Source organism: Ictalurus punctatus, chromosome 16 (assembly GCF_001660625.3).
Source record: "Ictalurus punctatus breed USDA103 chromosome 16, Coco_2.0, whole genome shotgun sequence".
In the NCBI taxonomy this organism is placed as follows: Eukaryota; Metazoa; Chordata; class Actinopteri; order Siluriformes; family Ictaluridae; genus Ictalurus; species Ictalurus punctatus.
Genome location: NC_030431.2, coordinates 18244495 through 18265849, shown reverse-complemented (window position 1 = coordinate 18265849; position 21355 = coordinate 18244495). Strand labels below are relative to the sequence as shown.

At 38.2% G+C, this 21355-nt stretch overlaps 1 protein-coding gene across 3 annotated transcripts in view; it reads right to left on the bottom strand.

The window, feature by feature from the left end:
• Window positions 1-21355, bottom strand: part of wrn (WRN RecQ like helicase) — a 39923-nt gene that overhangs the window by 3584 nt on the left and 14984 nt on the right. The window contains exons 14-34 of one of the 3 annotated variants that reach the window (XM_017488731.3): window positions 18803-18871; window positions 18623-18705; window positions 18184-18290; window positions 17907-18094; window positions 17636-17810; window positions 16669-16850; window positions 16409-16510; window positions 15896-15988; window positions 13835-13976; window positions 13531-13701; window positions 12288-12382; window positions 11420-11486; window positions 11208-11275; window positions 9623-9701; window positions 9276-9388; window positions 8006-8120; window positions 7733-7861; window positions 6673-6835; window positions 6378-6538; window positions 3105-3236; window positions 1423-1566 (exon numbers count right to left, since the gene is read on the bottom strand). In XM_017488731.3, coding sequence (XP_017344220.1) covers window positions 1423-1566; window positions 3105-3236; window positions 6378-6538; window positions 6673-6835; window positions 7733-7861; window positions 8006-8120; window positions 9276-9388; window positions 9623-9701; window positions 11208-11275; window positions 11420-11486; window positions 12288-12382; window positions 13531-13701; window positions 13835-13976; window positions 15896-15988; window positions 16409-16510; window positions 16669-16850; window positions 17636-17810; window positions 17907-18094; window positions 18184-18290; window positions 18623-18705; window positions 18803-18871 — 2578 coding nt within the window. The remainder of the gene's footprint in view (window positions 1-1422; window positions 1567-3104; window positions 3237-6377; window positions 6539-6672; window positions 6836-7732; window positions 7862-8005; window positions 8121-9275; window positions 9389-9622; window positions 9702-11207; window positions 11276-11419; window positions 11487-12287; window positions 12383-13530; window positions 13702-13834; window positions 13977-15895; window positions 15989-16408; window positions 16511-16668; window positions 16851-17635; window positions 17811-17906; window positions 18095-18183; window positions 18291-18622; window positions 18706-18802; window positions 18872-21355) is intronic. The other 2 variants (XM_017488734.3, XM_017488732.3) reach the window with 2 other exon arrangements.

Genomic DNA, 21355 nt, shown 5'->3' with positions numbered 1-21355 from the left:
CCTTTAGGGCGCTTTCACACCTATTCGTCCATTTGGAGAGTCCTAATCAGAGTGAAACTGACACATTTGGTTGGTCTGCTATGTGATTTGGTTTTTCTCTCACACTGCACAAAATTAAAGTATCCTGAAAAATATTGGCTGAGGGGTATGTAGGGCTGAAAATGTCTTCGTAAAACATCTTCATTCATTGGTTAGAAATACAGTGATGGAAAAATGCAAACAAACCAAACCAAAAGTGGACGGAAGTCATGGAAATTATCTAAGCATGGGAAACACTGCCCTAACATTAAATAAATGACCAGATATTTATTTCAGCAGCTAATTATCATTATGTGTACTGCATCCAGCTTTTATTTGATCTTTTTGCTTGTCGGTGTAAATATTCAGAACGCATCACATTTCTACACCGCTACAGCTCTGTCTTTTGGTTCAGTTTGCGGCTCGGTTTAGCAGCTTATGCCTACAAAATAAATAAATAAATAAAATCGTTGAGTTCACTTTCCGGAGGAACTCAAATCAGGGTTAAATCACTTTGACACTGCAATCAAACTATGCCAGAGTTCCTGAACTGAGACTAAATTGATAAGATGCTCATGGATCACTTGAGTGTGATTGGTATGTTCTCATCTGCTCAAGTGAACCACACAAAGGTTTGATTCAAATGGACTAAATGTTGCCTATGTGAAAAATTCCAGGGAACCAATAAAATCCATGGCCACTCTCTAATTAGTTTAATAAGCATTTTATATGTATGTATACAGTCAAGTATGCATAATGCATGGGGGTACCATCCCACGTATAAAATTCTTTGCCAGAATTCCCCCTTGCCGATATAAAGTGGGCGGGGCTAATCGCCGGCAACGCTGACAGTCCCAGTCACAAGACTGCGCTTTGACTCTCCTAAACCACCTTTCTTAAAACTGCAGCAATTTTCCAGCCATTAAAACCTAAACTGGTAACACATAGGCTTCTGTGATTATCCTATTATTCAAATTTATCAGAGAATTATCACTCTATAATTTGGTAGGTGTGTACTTGTAGGGTCAAACACTGCAAAGTTCTTCCTGCTTGTCCCACTGGGTACTATTTCTGTTTGAGTGGTGTGGGCAGGCTGGGAGATGAAGGAATGTCAACCAAACCGATTATAATATTAGGCCACACCCAGGCAAACCTTAGACACCTCTGATCAGCTAATCAGTTTTTGGGGAATGTCAACAGTCAACTATAAATCTTTAAATAATTTTAGCTTTGCATACTACCAGATAGAAGGTTCTTTTAATCCTGAAATTATTCACATACACAATTTCTTACAAAAATTGTAACTCTTTTGTGGCCGATACTGAGCTTTATGCTTGCAAAAAGTATAATAGTGTTATGTTGAGGTAAAATAATAACTAGGGTTTAGTGCATTTTGAGGTATACCTTGACTGGTGAATCACTAAACAGGTCCTGAGTGTCTCTGTCCAGGCTCTCCAGGTTCCATGAAGCCAGTTCAATTCCACTACTTTTAGATGGCCTGGCATCTTCTACATTACAGTGAGCAACACTGCTGGTCGGCCCTGCATCCTAAACACAGTGTGTAAGAGAAACTGCTTTACTATAGCCCACTTTGGTGTTTGTAAACAAAAATCTCTTTTTTTTAAGCAACCTGGTTGCAAAAAGAGCCGAGTAGTCGCAACCTAATGCTATTTGGTTAAAATCTGAATCTATTAAGAATTTTATTTAGGAGTCAGACTGACATTAGTTAAAATGTTTTCCACTTATTACTATGGATAAGTACTAAAATACAGAGAGTGCTCTTCTAGAAGGTCAGTGGTAGCTCAATGGACGTTGGACTACTGATCGGAAGGTCGTGAGGTCAAATCCCAGCACTACCATGCTTCCACTGTTGGGACCTTGAGCAAGGCCCTTAACCCTCAGTTGTATAAATGAGATAAATGAAAGTCGCTCTGGATAAGGGCATCTGCCAAATATCATAAATGTAAATGTAAGGTTCTTATGGCTAAGCGCCCGGTCAGGGGGTAAATAATGATAAGCAGTGGTCTAGCCTGCAATGGCTGGAAAAATATACATATCATATATCATGTATGCTAGAAAGAAACTGAAGGCGTAAAGTCTCTTGACGTGTATAACTTTGTTGTTTGTGGGCATGTACAAGACATAATGTTTTACGATTACAACATCGGAAACAAAGCTCAACAAAGTTACCTAGCTAAACATTCTAAACATAGCTAATATCCATTATAAGCAACATCTCAGTTAAACCGTTACCTAGCTATCTGACCTAGCAATCATAAACAGCTTGTTTCCTGATATAGATATTAGGCAAGCTATGTAGGTTTGCTAATGCAATATCAATTAGGCATGTTAGGCAATTAGGCAAGTTAAGCCTGTTAAATTCTTAGTTGTTAGCTGGCTACTTATCTGAGACTAAACAGGTGCTGGAAAGATCACCAGTTAACAATCCTAATTGCCTGCAACCACAATCATCTACTGTTGGCTTGGAAAGGTGTCTGATTGGATAGAATGTGGTAAAACAAATGTGTTTATGAACCCTTTTCCTATTCGGCAACACGGACGTGCAGTCAAAGTCACAATGAAGTCTCATTCATGGGTCTATACAGCTCAGAACTCCACATGGTTCAAGACATCCAATTAAGATGAAAGAATATGTAAATATTTTTCAATGATGAGGAACAATGAGGAACGTAAACATGTAGCCCTAACATTTTATGCTATCCGATGATAAGGTTCTGATTTTTTGCCAAAATCGCTTAATGATATAAATGTTATGTATGGTATGTATAGGATGTATGTATGTTATTTACATACCACTGTATATACTAAATATTGCACCAAAAGTATATAAAAAAAAATATATAAATGGGAATACTAAAATGGGAAAAGTGAAATTTTATGATAGATATCTTAAAATAACAGATTTTGTCAGAAACTTTCAAGCTCCAAAATTTTAGTTTTGTAAACAAGAATATCGTTAATTTATTTGCTTTAAAATGCCAATAGCTGAATGAGTGCACAAATTAGTGACTGACGGAATGAATGAATGGCAAGAAGAAAACAACAAATAAAGGAAAGGATGATACCTCAGGCATGGGAAGTTCACTAAAGAGTTCATCATCACTCATGTCCATATTGTCCTGCTCTGGCTCCAGCTGGTGTGTTCGAAGCCCTGAAGTGACTGCTTTAGCAACACCATCTGCCTGGACAAGCTTTTCCTGAGTGAAATAAGAGGAGAATTATTTCTGCTACTTTCATTTTAAAACCTGGTAGAATTCATTATGATTTGAATCATAGAATCACTATTTATATACACTCGTGGAAAAATAGCTGTTCCCCATGTAATTTTTCTTAAATGTATACATTTTTTTTTTTATTTTTTTACATATTTGAACAAGCAAACATTTGATAACAGTGCCTACTAATAAAGGTGATGCACTCTATCAAACATGAAATTGACATTTTGTAGTAATTTTCACAATTTAAATTCCGAAAAAAACCCAAATCAGTCAAATGGAAAAACTAAGTACACACCTACATTTGTCACACCTTTAAATCCATGAAATTAGAATTAGGTGTTCAAGATTGGGTGCCAGTGATTAGGACCTGCTTAGGGAGTGCAGGTGGAACCTGTCTTATTTATACCCCTCTCATATCTAGTGTCTGGTGTTTCCTTTGTAATTGAGGTGTGTGGCATCATGCAAAGATCTAAAGAGTTCTATACGGCCTTCAGAAAAAAAACATTGTGGATGCCAATGAATCTGGCAAGGGATTTAAAAAAAAAAAAAAATCTCCAAATGATTTGAAATACATCATTCCACTGTAAGGAAAATAATATATAAATGGTGCAGATTTCAAATGATTTCCAATTTGTCCAGGACTGGCCGTCCCAGCCAATTCGGCCCAAGAGCAAACCGACTGATGCAAAAAGAAGTCTCCAAGAAGCCCCAAATTTCATCACAGGATCTGCTAGTAAGTCAATCAGAAAGAGACTGTACAAATTTGACCTACGTGGGAGGCGTGCCAGGAAAAAGCCTTTGCAAGACTACAGTTCATCAATGAGCATATAGACAAAGACCAGGCCTTTTGGAATAATGTGCTCTGGACAGAGTAATCAAAGATAAGAGTTGTTGGGCCACAGTAACAGCAGACATGTTTGGCACAGACCAAAGACGGCTTTTCAGAAGAAGCACCTCATACCAACTGTGAAGCACGGTGGTGGAAATGTTATGGTTTGGGGTTGCTTCGCTGCCTCAGGGACTGGACAGCTTGCATTCATTGACTCAACTATGAAATCCACATCATATCAAAGTGTGTTTGAAGATAATGTGAGGCCATCTGTCTGAAAGTAGAAGTTGAACCGAAAGTGGACCTTTCAGCAGGATAATGATCCTAAGCTCACTAGCAAATCCACAAAGGAATGGCTCAAAATGAAATGGAGGGTTATGGAATGACCTAGTCAAAGCCTGGATTTGAATCCCATTGAAATCTTGTGGGAGGATTTGAAACCGGCAGTTCATGCAAGAAAACCCACAATCATCTAGCAACTGAAAGAATGTTGCATGGAAGAGTGGCAAAAAATTCCAGCAAGCCTGGTGGACAATTATACAAAACGCCTACAAGAAGTTATTTCTGCTAAAAGGGGTATTTCTAGCTTCTGAGGCAAAAGGTGTACTTATTTTTTCCACAGAAAAATATCAGATCTATTGATACTCCTGTTCAATAAATGACTGAAAAAGCTAACTTTACCTTTTTCTTTTTTCAAAAAAAAAAAGGTTTTGTTCAAATATATCAGCTTTATTAATAGGCACTGTTTTAAAGAGGATCAAATGTTTGCTTGTCCAAATATGCGCAAAAAACAATTTCCATTGGGTGTACTTATTTTTTCACATGACTATAGATTGGATATAGAGGAAATTTGGTTTGTCAAAAATGATTGCACCACATGAGCATTTCATTCCAAACCACAACTTTTTTTTGGTTGTTGTTTTGGTGCTATGAACACTCCCAGCACCTTTATGGAAAACAGGTCTGCAGTAATCTGACCAAGAGGACTGAGCAGATGTCAGACCCCGCCTTTTCTACCCCTCCTCTCTCTTAATGAAGGTTTTAAGAGGTAACAACATTTAGAGGTAACAAGAGCTCAAAGACACAGCATTCTTAAAGCACGGTGCACACAAGACATTTCCTGCAAGAACGCATTGGGGCCAATGGGGCAAAAAGGCTTTTTGCTCTAAAGTTTGCATTTAAACAGCACAGCTATAGAAATCTGGGTACGTTCAATCTACATATGTTGGTCACATTCTGCCAGAGTTGTAATATAAGTGACCTCAGAAGTAATGAAGCATATTGGGATGGAATAGCTGAAGTGGCAAGATCCTAGCAGGCATAAAGGAAAAAAAATAAAAGAACAGGTTTCTACAACAAATTCCCTACTATATTCGTTGGTTTGTGGTTGTTTTTTTCCCCTCATAGACAACAAGAACAGTACGAAAACAGCAAGGCAAAGGTCTGGAGTGACTGCTACTCAATAATAACCGGCTCAACCATATTTTACTGACCAAAAACACCACAGTCCCGCCTTTTTTTCTATTCTATTAGCTCACAAGGAAGAGGTTTGCAAATTCACAGGTCAAAGTTCACCTACGTGTAGTGAAAGTAATCGTTTTTTTCACTCCCCACATCTTTTCCTTTAGTTTTAGGCTTTTCTCCCGGGAGAGTTTTATTAGTTGCTTTTGCTAAATAAGTAGAAAGGCATACTTTACAGGTCTCCCGTATCACCGTAGCAAGGGGGTTGGGGAGCTACGGGTAGACCATAGATGTTGGCACCTCTGGAATAGTGAATTCTTTACTTTTGCACTGGAGCCACAAAGCTAAAAAAGTAAGGGAAGTTTATAGGCTAATTTAGCACTACGCTTCACAATTACATGTCTAAATAATCTTACCTCAAAACACATCGCTTTACTCAGTAATGCTATTCCTAAATAAACCTCTATTAAAGATACAAAATACAAATCAAACTGGAACTACATTAAAGTTATATGGAACTATATCAGAGAAAGAAGGGATACAAATTTAAAATGGCTGCTACTACTGTTTTCTGCTAAAAAGCCTTGTCCTTTTGTCTAAGCCATGTCTTTTTGTAATCCGAAGGCCTTACTCCTTGAGGTGAAAGAGGCACAGGACACTAAGCAGATAGCACTTTGCTGCCCTCTGCTGGTGACTCTTCAGACGGAAAGATTGGATTCTGACATTGTGTGCTACAAAAACAATCCAATGCCTTGTTAACATGCTTAATTAGTAAATGTTTCTGGACCCAGTGAGCTGTTAACTTGATTAGCATTGGCACCAGCACTAACCTGAGGCTCTATCCAGGTGATTTGGTGCTGTTCCGATGGCAGGTTAATGGGCTGCGGCTTTGGAAAGCCTTCATCCTGTAGCTTAGCAACACACAGCCTGAGGAGAAAAGTGCTGATGTCCTCTGGCACCACAGCACGAATATTCTTAAAGTCACTGAGATCTGATAGACAGCCAGAAATGAAAGAGGAAGGACTTTTAATGTTCACACCAAAATCTGCACAAAACACATATTTACACTATATGACTATATGATTTATGGTATAACAGACATTTTCTAAATGTAAGCATTGTTACTTGAGCTGAGAGGAGGTGAGGCGAGGATGCGTGTGATATTGTTGAATAGAGACGAAGACAGGCCGGCACGCTCGGTGTCCAGTGTCCGGCTGGCCTTCTGAGCCTGTAGTAGATGCGACTCAACCACTGCCAAGGGCAAGCTACGAGCATCAGCTACTTGTCTCTGCACATACACGCAAACAGAGCAGATTAAACCTCAGCACAAATGCGCAAGGATTCAAATTGATCTGTCAGCCATGCTGCGGTTTCACACAGAAATGAATAGTAAAGATTTAAGTTGTCAGATGGTTACCAATTATCGAAAAATAAATAAATAAAAATCAGCGAGCGGTCCTTACAGAAGCACAAAAGGTTCAACAACAAACATTTGTTGTGAAAAATGTCTTCATGTAATGCATGTCATGTCCTTTCTCAGGATGATTCGAAATGTCTTCCTACTCCCTAAATGAATGCACTACATAGAGAATCCATAGTAATTACACTTCTAAACAATGTAAGGCAGGCCGTGCTGGTTGACTTGCAGAAATGAGGACAAGGGAAAAACAAGATTTCTCCAGAATTTCAGATTTTAAAACCGAAAAAAAAAAAAAAACCCCGTCTTCACTACGGTGCTAATCCATTTCATTTTATTCTGTATTCCGTTCGGTTTTGTTCTGGCATGCTATCCATCCTCTGCCATTGTGTTTTAGTCCTTTGTCTTCTCGTCTTCATTTATTTTGTTCAATGTAACATGCCCATATTTTGATGCAACCATTATTTCTGCTTTTCCGTGGATATAGTAAAGCAACCCTTACTTTGAGAAAGGCTACTAAGCCATAAACTTTCCAGCATGTAAAATTCTTTTTTTTTTAATTAAAATATCAGTCTGTAACCATTAAAATAAATAAATACAAACTCTGAAAAACATTAATAACTAAATTCCAGTATTATTTCTGCATCACACTACTGTACATGACATTGATTTGTTACTAAAAATATCCTGATTAACTTTTTTTTTTTTAAGCACTCAAAAGTAGGCTAGGATTAAATCAACACAGTTTGTCCATAATCTGCACCCTACCATGCTTTTGCCATCAATCTGGAAAAGTCTGTAAGTTATGGCCGCACTGTCAGACAGAGACACTGCTGAGGCTTTTCCTGTCCGTGTACTGTGCGTCTCTTCAGCGCAGGAAGCAGAAGTCACGGCCTCCTATAAACACAAACGACAGCAGGTTCATATGCGCAAATACACAATGTCACCAGTTTATTTCACACAACCACACTCGCACGCAGACTGGAATATCACATAAATATATATTTTATAGATATAAATAAGGCTTGCAGTGATGTTCACCTGCAGCCCGTGTGTCTGGCAGAAGTCTGTGATGGTCTGGAGTAGAGGAGCTAACATGGCTGCTTTAGCCTCAGACACGCCGTCCACCAGCTTCAGCTTGGCTACTGAGCAGGGCCTGACACACACACACACACACACACACACACACACACACACACACACACACACACAATGAAAACACATCACCATGCAATTAACTAACTCGTTCCGATCATGTGGCAGCAGTGAAATTCATATTTCTTGACATACATCTGGCCACTTTCATACCAACCGTGCATTGTTTGAGTGCCACAACCTATCACAGCCCACAGTATGGTTGCTGACCACGTACATGACCACAATTTACTCCTCTTATAAAGGCTACTTCCAGAATGATTATTCGCCATGTCTCAAAGCACAAGTTGTCTCAAACTGATTCCATGAACATGACAATGATTTCAGTGTACATTCCATCACCTTCCCAGTATCCTGATCTGAATCCAATAGAGCACCTTTATGGTCGAACAGGCAGCTGACAAATCTGAAGGAATCATGTGATGCAATGTCAACATGAACCAGAATCTCAAAACAAGTGTTTCCAAAACCTTGTAGAACCCATGCCATAAAGAACTGAGGCTGTCCTGAGGTCCTATCCAGTAGCAGTATGGTATCCTAATAAAGAGCATGGTGAGTGCACAAGGCCGTACACATTTCAAATAGGGATGCTCCGATCAGGACTTTTGCAGCCAATACTGATTACAGATTACGTGTCATCATGATCGCCCGTTCCTGATCGTTCAAGCTTGATATAAGTGATCTGTAAGCTTTCTGTTCAACAGTCAGTGTTAACCCCCCCCCCCCCCCCCAGATAAAGTAATACCACAGATATTGCCTTAATTATATTATTTATAGCAATGTTGTAGATTGTTGTTTTAATTGAGAATCAAATACATAAGCACAACAAATATTACTTTTACAATGAATATTTTAATAGGCCTTTTAATAGGAATTTTTCATTGTTTCTTGACACCTCATAATAATTCCACGCTGGTGATGACATGCCTGCAGCGCTGAAGTGTAATGTCGTCCTGTGTTTTACGTCATCAAATTGTGATCGGTTCGTGAGACCGGCCAAATTTAGAGACTACTGATCGAGTCGAAGAATGTGATTATCTGCCGATACCGATTGCCGGCTGATCGATCGGAGCATCCCTAATTTCTACCTCTGTAAGCATATTGTGTGAGATTCAAATATTATCTCGAGTTTCTCTTTAACATCATTTCCCTATACCTTAACTTGGCCATGTCCAGGAGGATTTTGTTGGTGGCCAGTATGGCAGGAGGGATGTCCTTCATGCTGGCTAGCTTCTGCCTCTCAGCTACCAGCTTGCTGTACAGCTCGGCCTGAAATGGATCACAACATACAGAGAGACAGAATGAACAGAGATGATCCATTTCCTCTATTTCAGGAAGGCGATTTACAGTCATTTTGGTGCTATGTAGTAAAAATATCCCATCATCCTATTCATTAAAATTCTAAGTACTATACAACACATGATTTGGGATATAAAACATGACTCCAAGGTCTAACAAAATGAACAGATCATGTTTTGCTAAATAAAACTGACAGAACAGTACCTGTAACTCTGTTTCTCTAGCAGAGACTGCCGGAGGCTGAGGCGTGGCTTTGGGAGCAGGTGACAAACCAGGATCTGACCTGAGTGGCAGCAAGAACATTAACTTTTGTACAACTAATTCAAAAGTCAATATTAAAACGTGTGCTAGTTTCATGATTAATTGGTTAATTCGAATTACTGCTTTAACACGATTTTCCAAATGTTCTAATCGAGATTGTACATGTTTACAAATTTTTTAAAAAACCTGTATAAATGCAATGCAGTTTTCAACCAATAATATAAATAATATATAATAATAAGTTTATTTTACATAGCGCCTTTTTCAAAACCAAGGTAATTTTACACAATAAAATATTATAAGCATAAAAACAGAGAAAAAAATCAAATACAATCTAGACCGGGGGTTAAGCAAAAAAAGTGGAAGTGAGGATTTACTGAGGGTACAGAACCTAAGTTACATGGGTAGATTTTTTAGTGCGTGTCAGTAACCAGGCTGCTGAATTATTCCCCATACTCTAGCTTATTTAGGGAATGTGATGGAAGAGCAATAAACAGAGAAGTGCAGTAATGAAAGCATGGACCAGGGTTTTAGCAACACAAACGCTAAAGGTACTATGGTAGTGAGCAATATTACGGAGAGGAAAGAAGGCAGGTTTGGTGATAGATGAAATATGAGAATTAAAGTACAGTGATGAGTCCAAAGTTTTGAATTGTATCAGATTGAAATATGTGCTACTCCCAAACTCTGCCAAGAAAATCAGGTAGTGCATCGCTGAGGAATGAGCTCATAGCAAAGAAAGGTGGAAATATCACTTCAGAGACATGGAACTGGTAGAAACAAGTTCATGTAAAATAGAACGCTGCATTCGACTTGCCTCGTAAATGGTAATTCGCTGGTAACCAGCTAAGTGTGATGAGTTATGCATATTTCACTCCTCAAACAGCGACCTGTATTGTCAGTGCTTTAGATTTAACAGGCTGTTAAATATATAGATTTAACAATATGTCTGTACATTCACTAATCTAAAGCAAAGACTTGTATTGCCTGGAGGCTGGGAATTATTACAAGTTACAAGTCAAGTCGAATGCAGCATTAGCTGAAACATTTTCTAGCACTGTTCCATATGACAGGAAGAGAAATTATTGATGAAGTGGCATTTCATATCGCAAAAGACATGGTGGTTCAAAAATAGCAACAGCACCATCAATAGCAGATTATGCAAACCATGGTTCTTTTACATATCCTTTATTTAAATATATTTTATTTAAATATCCTTCATTTACATATTAGACATTTAAAGATCCTTCATATAAATATCCTTAACTCACAAGAAGCACTGTTTGCACTAGTTGTTATAGATGGTGCTCTTACTATTTTTCACATCTATATTTTAAGTCCAATTATAACAGAATTAAATTGTTATTTTTCGATTACATCATGTAAGATTTAAAAAAAAAAAAAAAAAAATCCTAATCGCGGCATACAATTTGAAAAATAAAATCAAATAAATAAACCTTATTGACTGACCATAATGCAAATGTTAATAATAACCTTACAAATGTTTGGCCACATAAATTCACTATACCTATAATGTGATGCTCGGTCATTCGTGACCACGGCACTGGAAGCCACCTGAGACCTGAAATTTGTTCTCTGTAATATACAGAGGAAGTGTAATGATGATCAGGAACACAAACACTTCTCTACATTGTGTGCATTTTAAACAGAAATCTGGGTTTGCAATACTAAAATACACGAGCCAGTAGGGATGAATTGCATCTGCTGATCAACACTAACCTGAGTTGTGTTTCGTAATACTTGGTCTTGAACACCAACCACAACGGGTGTTGTATCTTGTTTTCTCCTTAAGACAAATACCAAAAACATAAACACATACAGATGCTCTCTTGTGTTGCGATAATAAAGAGCGTTGCATTTTAAACAGACCAACTTAAAAACTAAAACTAGACCAGTCTTTACAGACACCCCTTAATTGAACATATTAAACACATTTAACCCGTATTGCACTGGTAAGAAAGAAGGAAATCCTGGAGTAACAGCTGGAGGCCTTTTTAAAAGCACTTGACAAGACTATGAGGAAACCAACCATGTCAAGAAGTATTACAGGGTTCCCACACAACTTCAAACAGTGTGTGTCTGAATAATGCCACATCCCTCAACTCAATTTCATGTCTACATGCATGCTTTGATGTCTCATTTAGCGGCATATGGTTTTTTTCACATTCACCACTTCCTTCAGATGTTATCAGAGTCAAGTTAAATAAGGCCTAATCGAGAAACAGTGAACTTTCCAGAGCATGAGTGAATGAATCAGAGTGTGACTGAATGGGTCAATGAATCGGTGCAAGTAAATGAGTGAATAATAAGAGTAATAAGTAAATCAGCGAATGCATGAGAGCACAGCAAGAAGGAGTGAACACATCAGAGCACGAGGTAAGGAGAGAGCAAAGAAGAGTGCAAGTGGATGAACGAACAAGTCATAGCTTGAGGGTAAGAGTGAGTGAAGTCAGAGTGTGACAGGAAGGAGGAGGAGTGCGTGTGGTTGAGAAAGGAAACCGAGAATATGCAGGGTTTCATGTCAGACAGTGACAGATAACCGAGTGGGTGATACAGTAAACTTTGTCAGGTTGCTATTTACACTTACTTCGGCACACAAACTCTTTGACACAGATCTCTGTTAGGTTGAAGAAGGAGGGTTCTGTGTTTCTCATTCTGGGCTTTGCTTAACCATGTCCTGCCCTGTAATCATAACATGTCGTATTACCATATTTATGACCTCAACCACCCTATAATAAATTGGATCAGACGTTCTGCAAATACTACAAATATACACTCACCAAGCACTTTATTAGGAACACCTGTACACTTACTCATTTCATGCAATTATCTAATCAGCCAATCGTGTCGCAGCAGTGCAATGTATAAAATCATACAGATACAGGCCAGCAGCTTCGGGTAATGTTCACATCAACCATTAGAATGGGTGTAAAAATTATTGATTTTGACCGTGGCATGATTGTTGGTACTAGATGGGTTTGAGTATTTCTATAACTGCTGATCTCGGGAGATTTTCACACATAATCGTCTCTAGAGTTCGCTCAGAATGGTACAATAAAGAAAAAACATCCAGTAAGCTGCAGTTCTGTGAATGGAAATGGCTTGTTGATGAGAGAGGTCAACGGAGAATGGTCAGACTGGATCGAGCTGATAGAAAGGCTACAGTAACTCGGATAATCACTCTGTACAATTGTGGTGAGTAGAAAAGCATCTCAGAATGCACAAAACGTTAAACCCTGAGGCGGATGGGCGGCAACAACAGAAGACCATGTCAGGTTCCACTTCTATCAGCCAACAGAAAGCTGAGACTTCAGAAGGCAGAGGCTCTCCAAAACTGGACAGCTGAAGACTGGAAAAACATGGCCTGGTGTGAGAAATCTCGATTTCTCCTGGGGCACACAGATGGTAGGGTCAGAATTTGGAGCGAACACCATGAATCCATGGATACAACCTGCCTTGTAGCAGCAGTCCAGGCTGGTGGAGGTAGCTTAAATGCCACAGCCTATTTGAGTATTGTTGCTGACGATGTGCATCCCTTCTTGGACTCAATTTACCAATGTTCTAATAGCTACTTCCAACATCATAATACACCATGTCACAAAGCAAAAGGCATCTCTAACTTGTTTCATGAATAATTATAATGAGAGCATATTATAAAACTGTTTGAGAGCAAAGCAAGGCCCACCCAGTATTAGTATAGTGTTCCTAATCAATTGCTCAGTAAGTGTATACCGTACACTTGTTTTTATTTCTACTGTTTAGTGAAAACAGTGCTGCCATATTATGTTATGTGTTCATTTGAACTACACTGTGCGCTTCAGAAACAGTACCTTGGGAGTGAGTTTACAGAGCGTGCTGAACTTATTATAACCAGAGGCCTCCATGAGGTACTGCTCACTGATGAGCTCACGGCCAAGCGCCCTCCACCAGGCTTCAGACACACCCCTGCCTGCGCCGAACAAAGAGTGCTGCCGAAAGCGATCAGGAACTCTCTGAGAAGTCTGCAAGTATCAAAGAGAGAGACACAATAAGGAAATGAGCTGGCAAAGATGTTTAAGCAAATACTCCATTAAGGAGGCAAGAATGGATCCTCCAGCAATGACCGTGTGGTTGTACTGTAGTGTTGAACCTTACTGAGCCACGCAGCAGCAGTATGGGAGCTGTTATACCAAATTTCTCTTCCATCGCACTCACTGCACCCATCAGCTGGAAGGCACACACACCAAAATCCTGAACATCTTGTTCTGAACAGTCCTGGCTCTGGCTTCTAACGGGCCTGAGGAAGTCACAATAACATATTACAGCTAGGACAGGAGAACACTGAATAAATATGTTAGACATTGATGTTAAAATCTCAGAGGACAGAACAGTACAGAACCAAATAATCATAAATCTAACCAAAGTATTTTTGAAAAGCGAACTTTAGAGAATAATGAACATCGGCTCATGTGTGCTAATTTAAGTTGTCAAACAGTCTTCGATGTTTTCTAAATGCAAAACATTATCTATTGTGTTACACCACATCGCTGTTGAATTCTCAAATCTGATTGCTCTGAATGTGTTGATTAATCTTTAATAAGAGCGGCTCTGAAAGTAGAACCGGTTACAAGGTAAATCACAGATTAATAGTTATGTGCTCAGTCTAATACATTATCATTTTTATAGGAACAACTTAAACACTTGTATGGCAGATCCTCCCCATAAACAGATTTTTATATATATATATATACATATATATAAATAAATAAAGGGTGTAATTGTTGACATGCTTATGTTTTCTGTGAGATGTTTATTAGCGTTTTTGGAAGGAGTCTCCATTGTCAGCAGTAGTAAAGCTGGCTGTTACAAAGCACTACATTAAAGACTGAATAAAGCTCAAAACTCTGAAATTCAAATATCCAAATAGGATATTTAAAACAAAGAACACACCCCAGTGAACTTGGAATTCCTCAACCCTGAGTTCAACATATGACGTCACGGTAACATGGCCCCATCAACAATAAATAAAATATCACTTCACTTCTTCAAATATGTTTTTAGTAGTATTTACCTTAGATCACTCTTTACACATTAGTTGTTTAAACCTATAACAGTAACGTTAAGAGTTCTCCATTTTGAGAACGTAAATACATCATAAACTCATGATCACTAATATTACCTGGCTAACTTGCTGGCGAAAAAACACATGGAGGCGTCCATGTTCTTTGTAGCCTCAATGTGCACAGCCTGAGAACTGACGTAATTCTAAGTTCAGACTTCCTACTTCTGAGTTAAGCTGAATGCACCATTCTTCCTTATATAAACATACCCACATCTCATTACATATTGTTGTTATTGTTGAGTCCTGTGATTATTTGAATTGTGTAATTATTCTGTGAACACTGATAGTTAGCATTACTGTACATTATCCTATAACTCTGCACATATTTTGGCATGAACAATACATGGCATGTTTTTAGAAATGTGGCATATTAATCACAATTTTCCTAAAATAACTAGTAATCTACACACAATTACCTACTCCAAAAGGGATTATGGACAATAACGTGTAGATTGTAGCAAAAAAATAAATAAATATGTGTATATATTATATTATATATATTTTTAATATATATATATATATATATATATATATATATATATATATATATATATATATATATGAGAATTTAACAGGGCATTTGTAAATGTTGCTATGCACAGTGACATATTAGTGAACACTGCCTGGCTATTATAGATATTTTAATAGGAATCTCTAATTATTAAGGTTAGACTACCAGGCTAGCAAACACCAGACTTATCACACTTGCGCGGCATTCAACTCATTCATGGAGCTGTGAGTAAAATTTCAGATGATGCCCAGAAAAAACACACAATGACAACTGATATATACAGTAAGCGACTTGATTATAGAGTAGACGATTAGAAAGAGGGGATAATGAGAATACGAAAATGACATGATAATTATAAGAGAGTGGGCGATTATTGAGAGAGAAAAAGGGAAAATCGCTTTAAGGGATTACAGGCGACTGGCTGATTATCAAGAGAGAAAACTGATTATAGAAAATACATGCTGGTAATGGTTATAGTGAGGATAACTGAATTATTTATTGCTTTTCTATTATCAAATAATGCATTATTATTATTATTATTATTATTAGTGTTTATTGTATTTCACATGCTACTGACACATACCCAGCTTTGCAGTTGTCGCAACACTTGCCGGTCCCCATTATACCTGAAGTGACTTTTCGGAGTTGCTTATCCTCAAAATGTGACAAGATCAACCTGCAAAAGTTTATTTTGATAGGAATCATTGAAATATATATATATATATATATTTTTTAAAAGACCAAAAGATTACAAACACTGTCTTACAAACATTGTTTTATCTCAGAAGAAATTTCTGCTACAAAAAAAGCTTTTTTAAAATCAATAAACATATTAACAGCATTTATTCTAACTCCGGTATTAGTGTTAAAAAAGTAAAATCTGGTTTGAAAAACATCTGACTAGTGATAAACAATACTATCCTATAGATATCTAAATACAGCAGCATACTATTCTAGAAAAGTAAAATAAGACTATAAGGACTGTTGGACATGGTGAATGTTCTATTATAGGTACAATACAAAGACATGGTTGTCAGGCCAGCACGTTTACATATGTAAATACATACGAAAATGTCCAGGTACATAGTCAACCTACTTCCTTCTGCACTTAGTGGAATTTAAATATTTCTCCATTTTGGCCATCATTTCCATTTTGTAGCCCCTGAATCGGTCACTCTTTGTCTGGTTGAGAAGAAACCTGGGCAAATGGAAGACTATCTTAGTGCTGAGATACAATTTAATTGGATAGAATGATAACTTTAGCACACGCTGATTCGTGAAATGTTACTTACAGTATGGTACCAAGCCTTGCAAGAAAAGGACTCGAGAGAATGATTAGCATAAGGAAAGACTCACCTGTTGAGTGTCATGTCGCTAGGTGTCCAGAGAACATGGCAAGCACTGGGCAGTCCGTCTCTGCCTGCTCGTCCGATCTCCTGGTAGTAAGACTCCATCTCTTTCGGTGCTCCATAATGAATGACCTTTCTAATATCAGGCTTGTTAATTCCCATTCCAAAAGCTACGGTAGCCACCACACACTGGAAAGAGCACAGAATAATTTAAAAATGAATGACATGAGTTAATAGCGTCTCATAATGTTTGCTAAAGGATTTAGTGGGTGGTGTGGCCAAATATTCCGATCATGGTCTCATTGAAAATGACCACGCTATCAGCATATTGAGAAGTTCCTCTAATTTCACAAGGACCATATTTACAAGCAGTATTCATTCAGTTTCCAGCTCTGTCGAATTGTATTCTGTGTGGATTGTGTGTTATACATTGTTTTCTCACATAGGAGCATTCCATATCAGTACAACAGTGTGGACAAAATCCATAACTTGGATTATGATTAACAGGAATATTGGATCAACCATCATGCCACTGGCTATTACTACATTATTTCCTCCAGAAAAGAAACATATTTCTTTCATAAATTTGATTAAATATCTACTGAGAAGAGAAAGCAATACTTTATAACTGGATTGTTGTGAAGTGCTTTGAGTCAGTGCTGTCCATCTGTATTAACTACATACACTCACCAGAGGCGCCAACGATTTCTGCTGATAATTCCAGTCAAACGTTTGCATTTGTTGCTTTACCCTGTCTCACCTAATTTTGCTGGAACTGAGAAAGTCTAAATTCAAATGTTGTTTTGTCACTTGCCACTGATGCGTAAATTGCAGCTCCATGTTGCTCACATATGTAGAAAACGAATGATCGCCCGTCACTTTGTTGCTTGCCAAAGTGAATGTAGGGGTTACATGATGGCGCAATTTTTAAAAAAATTTTTACCAGACAGCAAAAAATTAAAGCAGAGACAAACCTGTATCTCATCTCTCATGAACTGATACTGTGTCTCTTTCCTCTGTTTGATGCCGAGACCTGCGTGGTAAACGCCACAGCTGATGCCCAGCTTAGACAGAGCAGTTGACACTTTTTCCGTTTCCTTCTTGGATGGGCAATACACAATGGCTGAGCCTTCAAATTCATAATCACCTCTAAAATAAGATTTCCACAAACAAGAGATATTATCAGCAGTCCTTTCTAAGAAATCAGCATTAACCAAATGGTTTACAAACAAGGAGATGGCACACCCTCTCTTTTTCACCAGGAGAGACTTGAGGTCTTGGATGATGTCACCAGATTTGCGGTTCACGTCCAGATAGAGGTTGGGCCGATCGAAAGACGTGCAAGTGACGAGAGGGTTTGCCAAGTGGAGGCTCTTCGCTATGTCGTCCCGAATAGAGGGGCTTGCTGTGGCCGTGAGTGCCACAATGGGAACCTATATAACAGTAGGATAAAAGTATTTCTAAAAAATAAAGACAAACCAAGTTGTACGTTTGGTGGAATTACTACGTGAATGTAACTTACATCTGGAAGCCTTCTTTTCAATTTTCCAAGGTCTCGATAAGCACTTCTAAAATCATGCCCCCACTGAGAAATACAATGAGCTTCATCCACTGCAATCAGACAAACACCTAAAAAGACACCAGACCTCCATAAGTTTTTTCGTTGAATTGAAAACTCATGAGGATTCTCAAATGAAGCTAATATTTGGTTAAATAAAAACAAAAAGATGCTAGTCAGATTAGGATGACATTTCCCTAGTCTCAGCAGTCCCAGCCACCAAGACATCCAAAAAAAAACAATTGCAAATGAAGTAGGCAGTCAATCCCGCCTCACGGCGCCTCGCTGAAAGAAAACGACTGGGTCATGTCTGAAGCATCTTTCTTAAATGCCACAGCTTCCTCCAGACCCACATCACCTGGAAAACAAGGTTAGCCTTTTCAAAAAGCCTATGTGTGCTTACCGATGGATTTATTCAGCTGTTCAAGCAGACTTATGTTTCCTGAGCAGAATTCTGGTGTCATGTATACAACTCTGAAATGCCCCCTAGAGGTCACACACATAGCAAAAAGACATTTAAGAGAAAAGCAAAAAGCAGGATGCTTTTAATATTTAGATCAGATCACAGAATAAGTCAACCTACTTTTGTAAGCCAGCAAGTACATTACTAGTCTGTGCTGATCCGAGGAAACAAGCAGGGATGTTGGACATCCTGGAACGCACAAAGATATAAAGAATTCTTCCCTGTTTATTTACATACAGAGCTTGATCTCTAAGATAAGACATTGGAATTGCTTAAGCACTAGAAACACGTTTTCAGCTGCAAGGTACACAGTTAACTCACACATGTACACTACAATCCATTATGAAAAATGCATGCATAAAACTTTGAGGTACATATGAATCTGCCATGTTTGTATTAATGGAAACCTACAAGAGCAAATCTAACCATGCCCTCAATGCTTGATATGGATGGTTTAAAAGAAAACTCTACACTGAAACACATTAAATAAGTTTATATAGAAATACTTGTGATGTGCTTCATGATTCTGGTGCTAATTTGTTGATTTGATTCCTGTGAGAAGCTACCAGTTATCTGGTGTGCTGACGTCACACTGGGAGATTGCTAGCGCAGTTACAATGGCGTTTGATGGGAGAACATTTTCAACAAACAAGGAATAACAGTCAGGTCTTGCTGTTAGCGCTGAAAAACAAAAGAGCAAGAGCTTCTTTTCTCACTCACCATTTTTTTTTTACTGATGTGCAAGGTCATATTATTAAGAAATCCAATGTAGAAGTAGTGGAGACAACAATTCAAGCTCCCATAATGCGGTGCAGCTATATGACTCGGTTTGGCTAGTTAGCCATCAATAAGATGACAAGTATTATGGTGCTGAAGGTGGTATTAGTATGTAGTACGCCTCTTAATGTAGAGATGAAATCCCACTGCACCCCTATAATCAGGCAGTTAAATGGCATTGCAGGCAATGAAACCCTTAAAGGGATAGTTCACCCAAAAATGAAAATTATGTCATCAATTACTCACCCTCATGTCATTCCAAAGCAATAAGACTTTCTTTCATCATCGGACCACAAATGAAGACATGTTTAATGAAACCTGGGAGATTTATGTCCCTCCATTTACAGTCCATGTAACCAAAACTTTCAAACTTCAAAAAAAAGTTCATAAAGGTATTGTAAAAGTAATCCACGTGACTCCAGTGGTTTAATCCCATTTTTTAAAGTGATATGAATGCTCTGTGTGTGCAAAAAAAACCCCCAAAAATTAACTCTAAGAACATGAGAGCAGACGTTCTTGCAATACAACGGGACCCAGAAATGCTGCACTGTTTGCAGGAGAGGGAGAGGGACGCTGTACACAAACCGACATGCATAGAACAATCTTTGTAACAAAGATGTCCGCATATTTTGACATAGAGGAGGACTTGCATTTTTTTCATCCGTTCTCGAGAAAAATAAACGTCCGCTCTCACGTCAACACGACACGCATGCGTCATGGATCTCTTGTGAACACGCATCGGAGATCTATGCAAAAGTGAAGATGTTTTGTGAATAAAGATTTAATTTTAGGGGTTTTTTTCCCTGCATCTAAGCATTCATATCGCGATTAAACAACTGGAGTCACATGGATTACTTTAATGATGCCTTTATGAACGTTTTGGAGCTGGAAATTTTGGTTACTTAGACTGTAAATGGAGGGACAGATATCTCCCAGGTTACATTAAAAATGTCTTCATTTGTGATCTGAAGATGAAAGAAAGTCTTATAGGTGTGGAACGACATGAGGGTGAGTAATTGATGACAGATTTTTCATTTTTGGGTGAAGAAACCAAAGTGAAAATAGACCTATATGGTGATGTAAGAAGCTTAAATAAAAAAAACAAACAAACTCAGAATTTCATTAGAATATACGTCTTGGACACTACTGAAGATCACATGCTAGGCATAAGACGATACATAGGCCTCATGAGACAATATTGACACAAATAACAAGTAGATCAGGATTTATAATGTCATAAAAGTATTTCATGGCAACATTATTAATATGGAAAGAGCTGATAGTAGATTGTATCTTAAATGATTAGGCTAAATAAATTTGTTTTATTCACTTCTCCTACTGCTCACCCTTACCAAATGAATTGTACATAAGAGAAAAACAATCGTGATTTTATTTTGTATATTTCCTGATCCTACCAAGATTTTCTGGTTATGCCACCGCCAGCACAACACGCAACGTGTTTCTGAATCGTTTTAGATGCGAGTGTGATTTATATCAAGCACAGCACACAGGTGTTGATTTTGTGGTTAAGCCAACCTCGATAGAAACCAGAGTGCACATATAGTGGACATATGATGGCTACGATTGGGAGCTGCTGTGCATTCTAGATATGGTGAAAATGTTGAGCAAGCGAAAGATTAATCCCTTGTGCCTTGTCTAAGACATATATGCCATAACGCATCCATCTGATTAGCTTAACTTTTTGGACTATTAAGTAAGCATGCTTTGAGACAGTCAGGTTCCCTCTCGCAAACTTCCTGCTCTGTTGCTAAAGGTGTTGCTTAAACTCCGGTGATGCAGCGCAGTGTGTAAAAAGTGGTAAAGCTCATAATGAATATTACGATACACGAAGTGAGCAGCAAATTCATCTCGCCAGTATTTTGTATCACGATATTC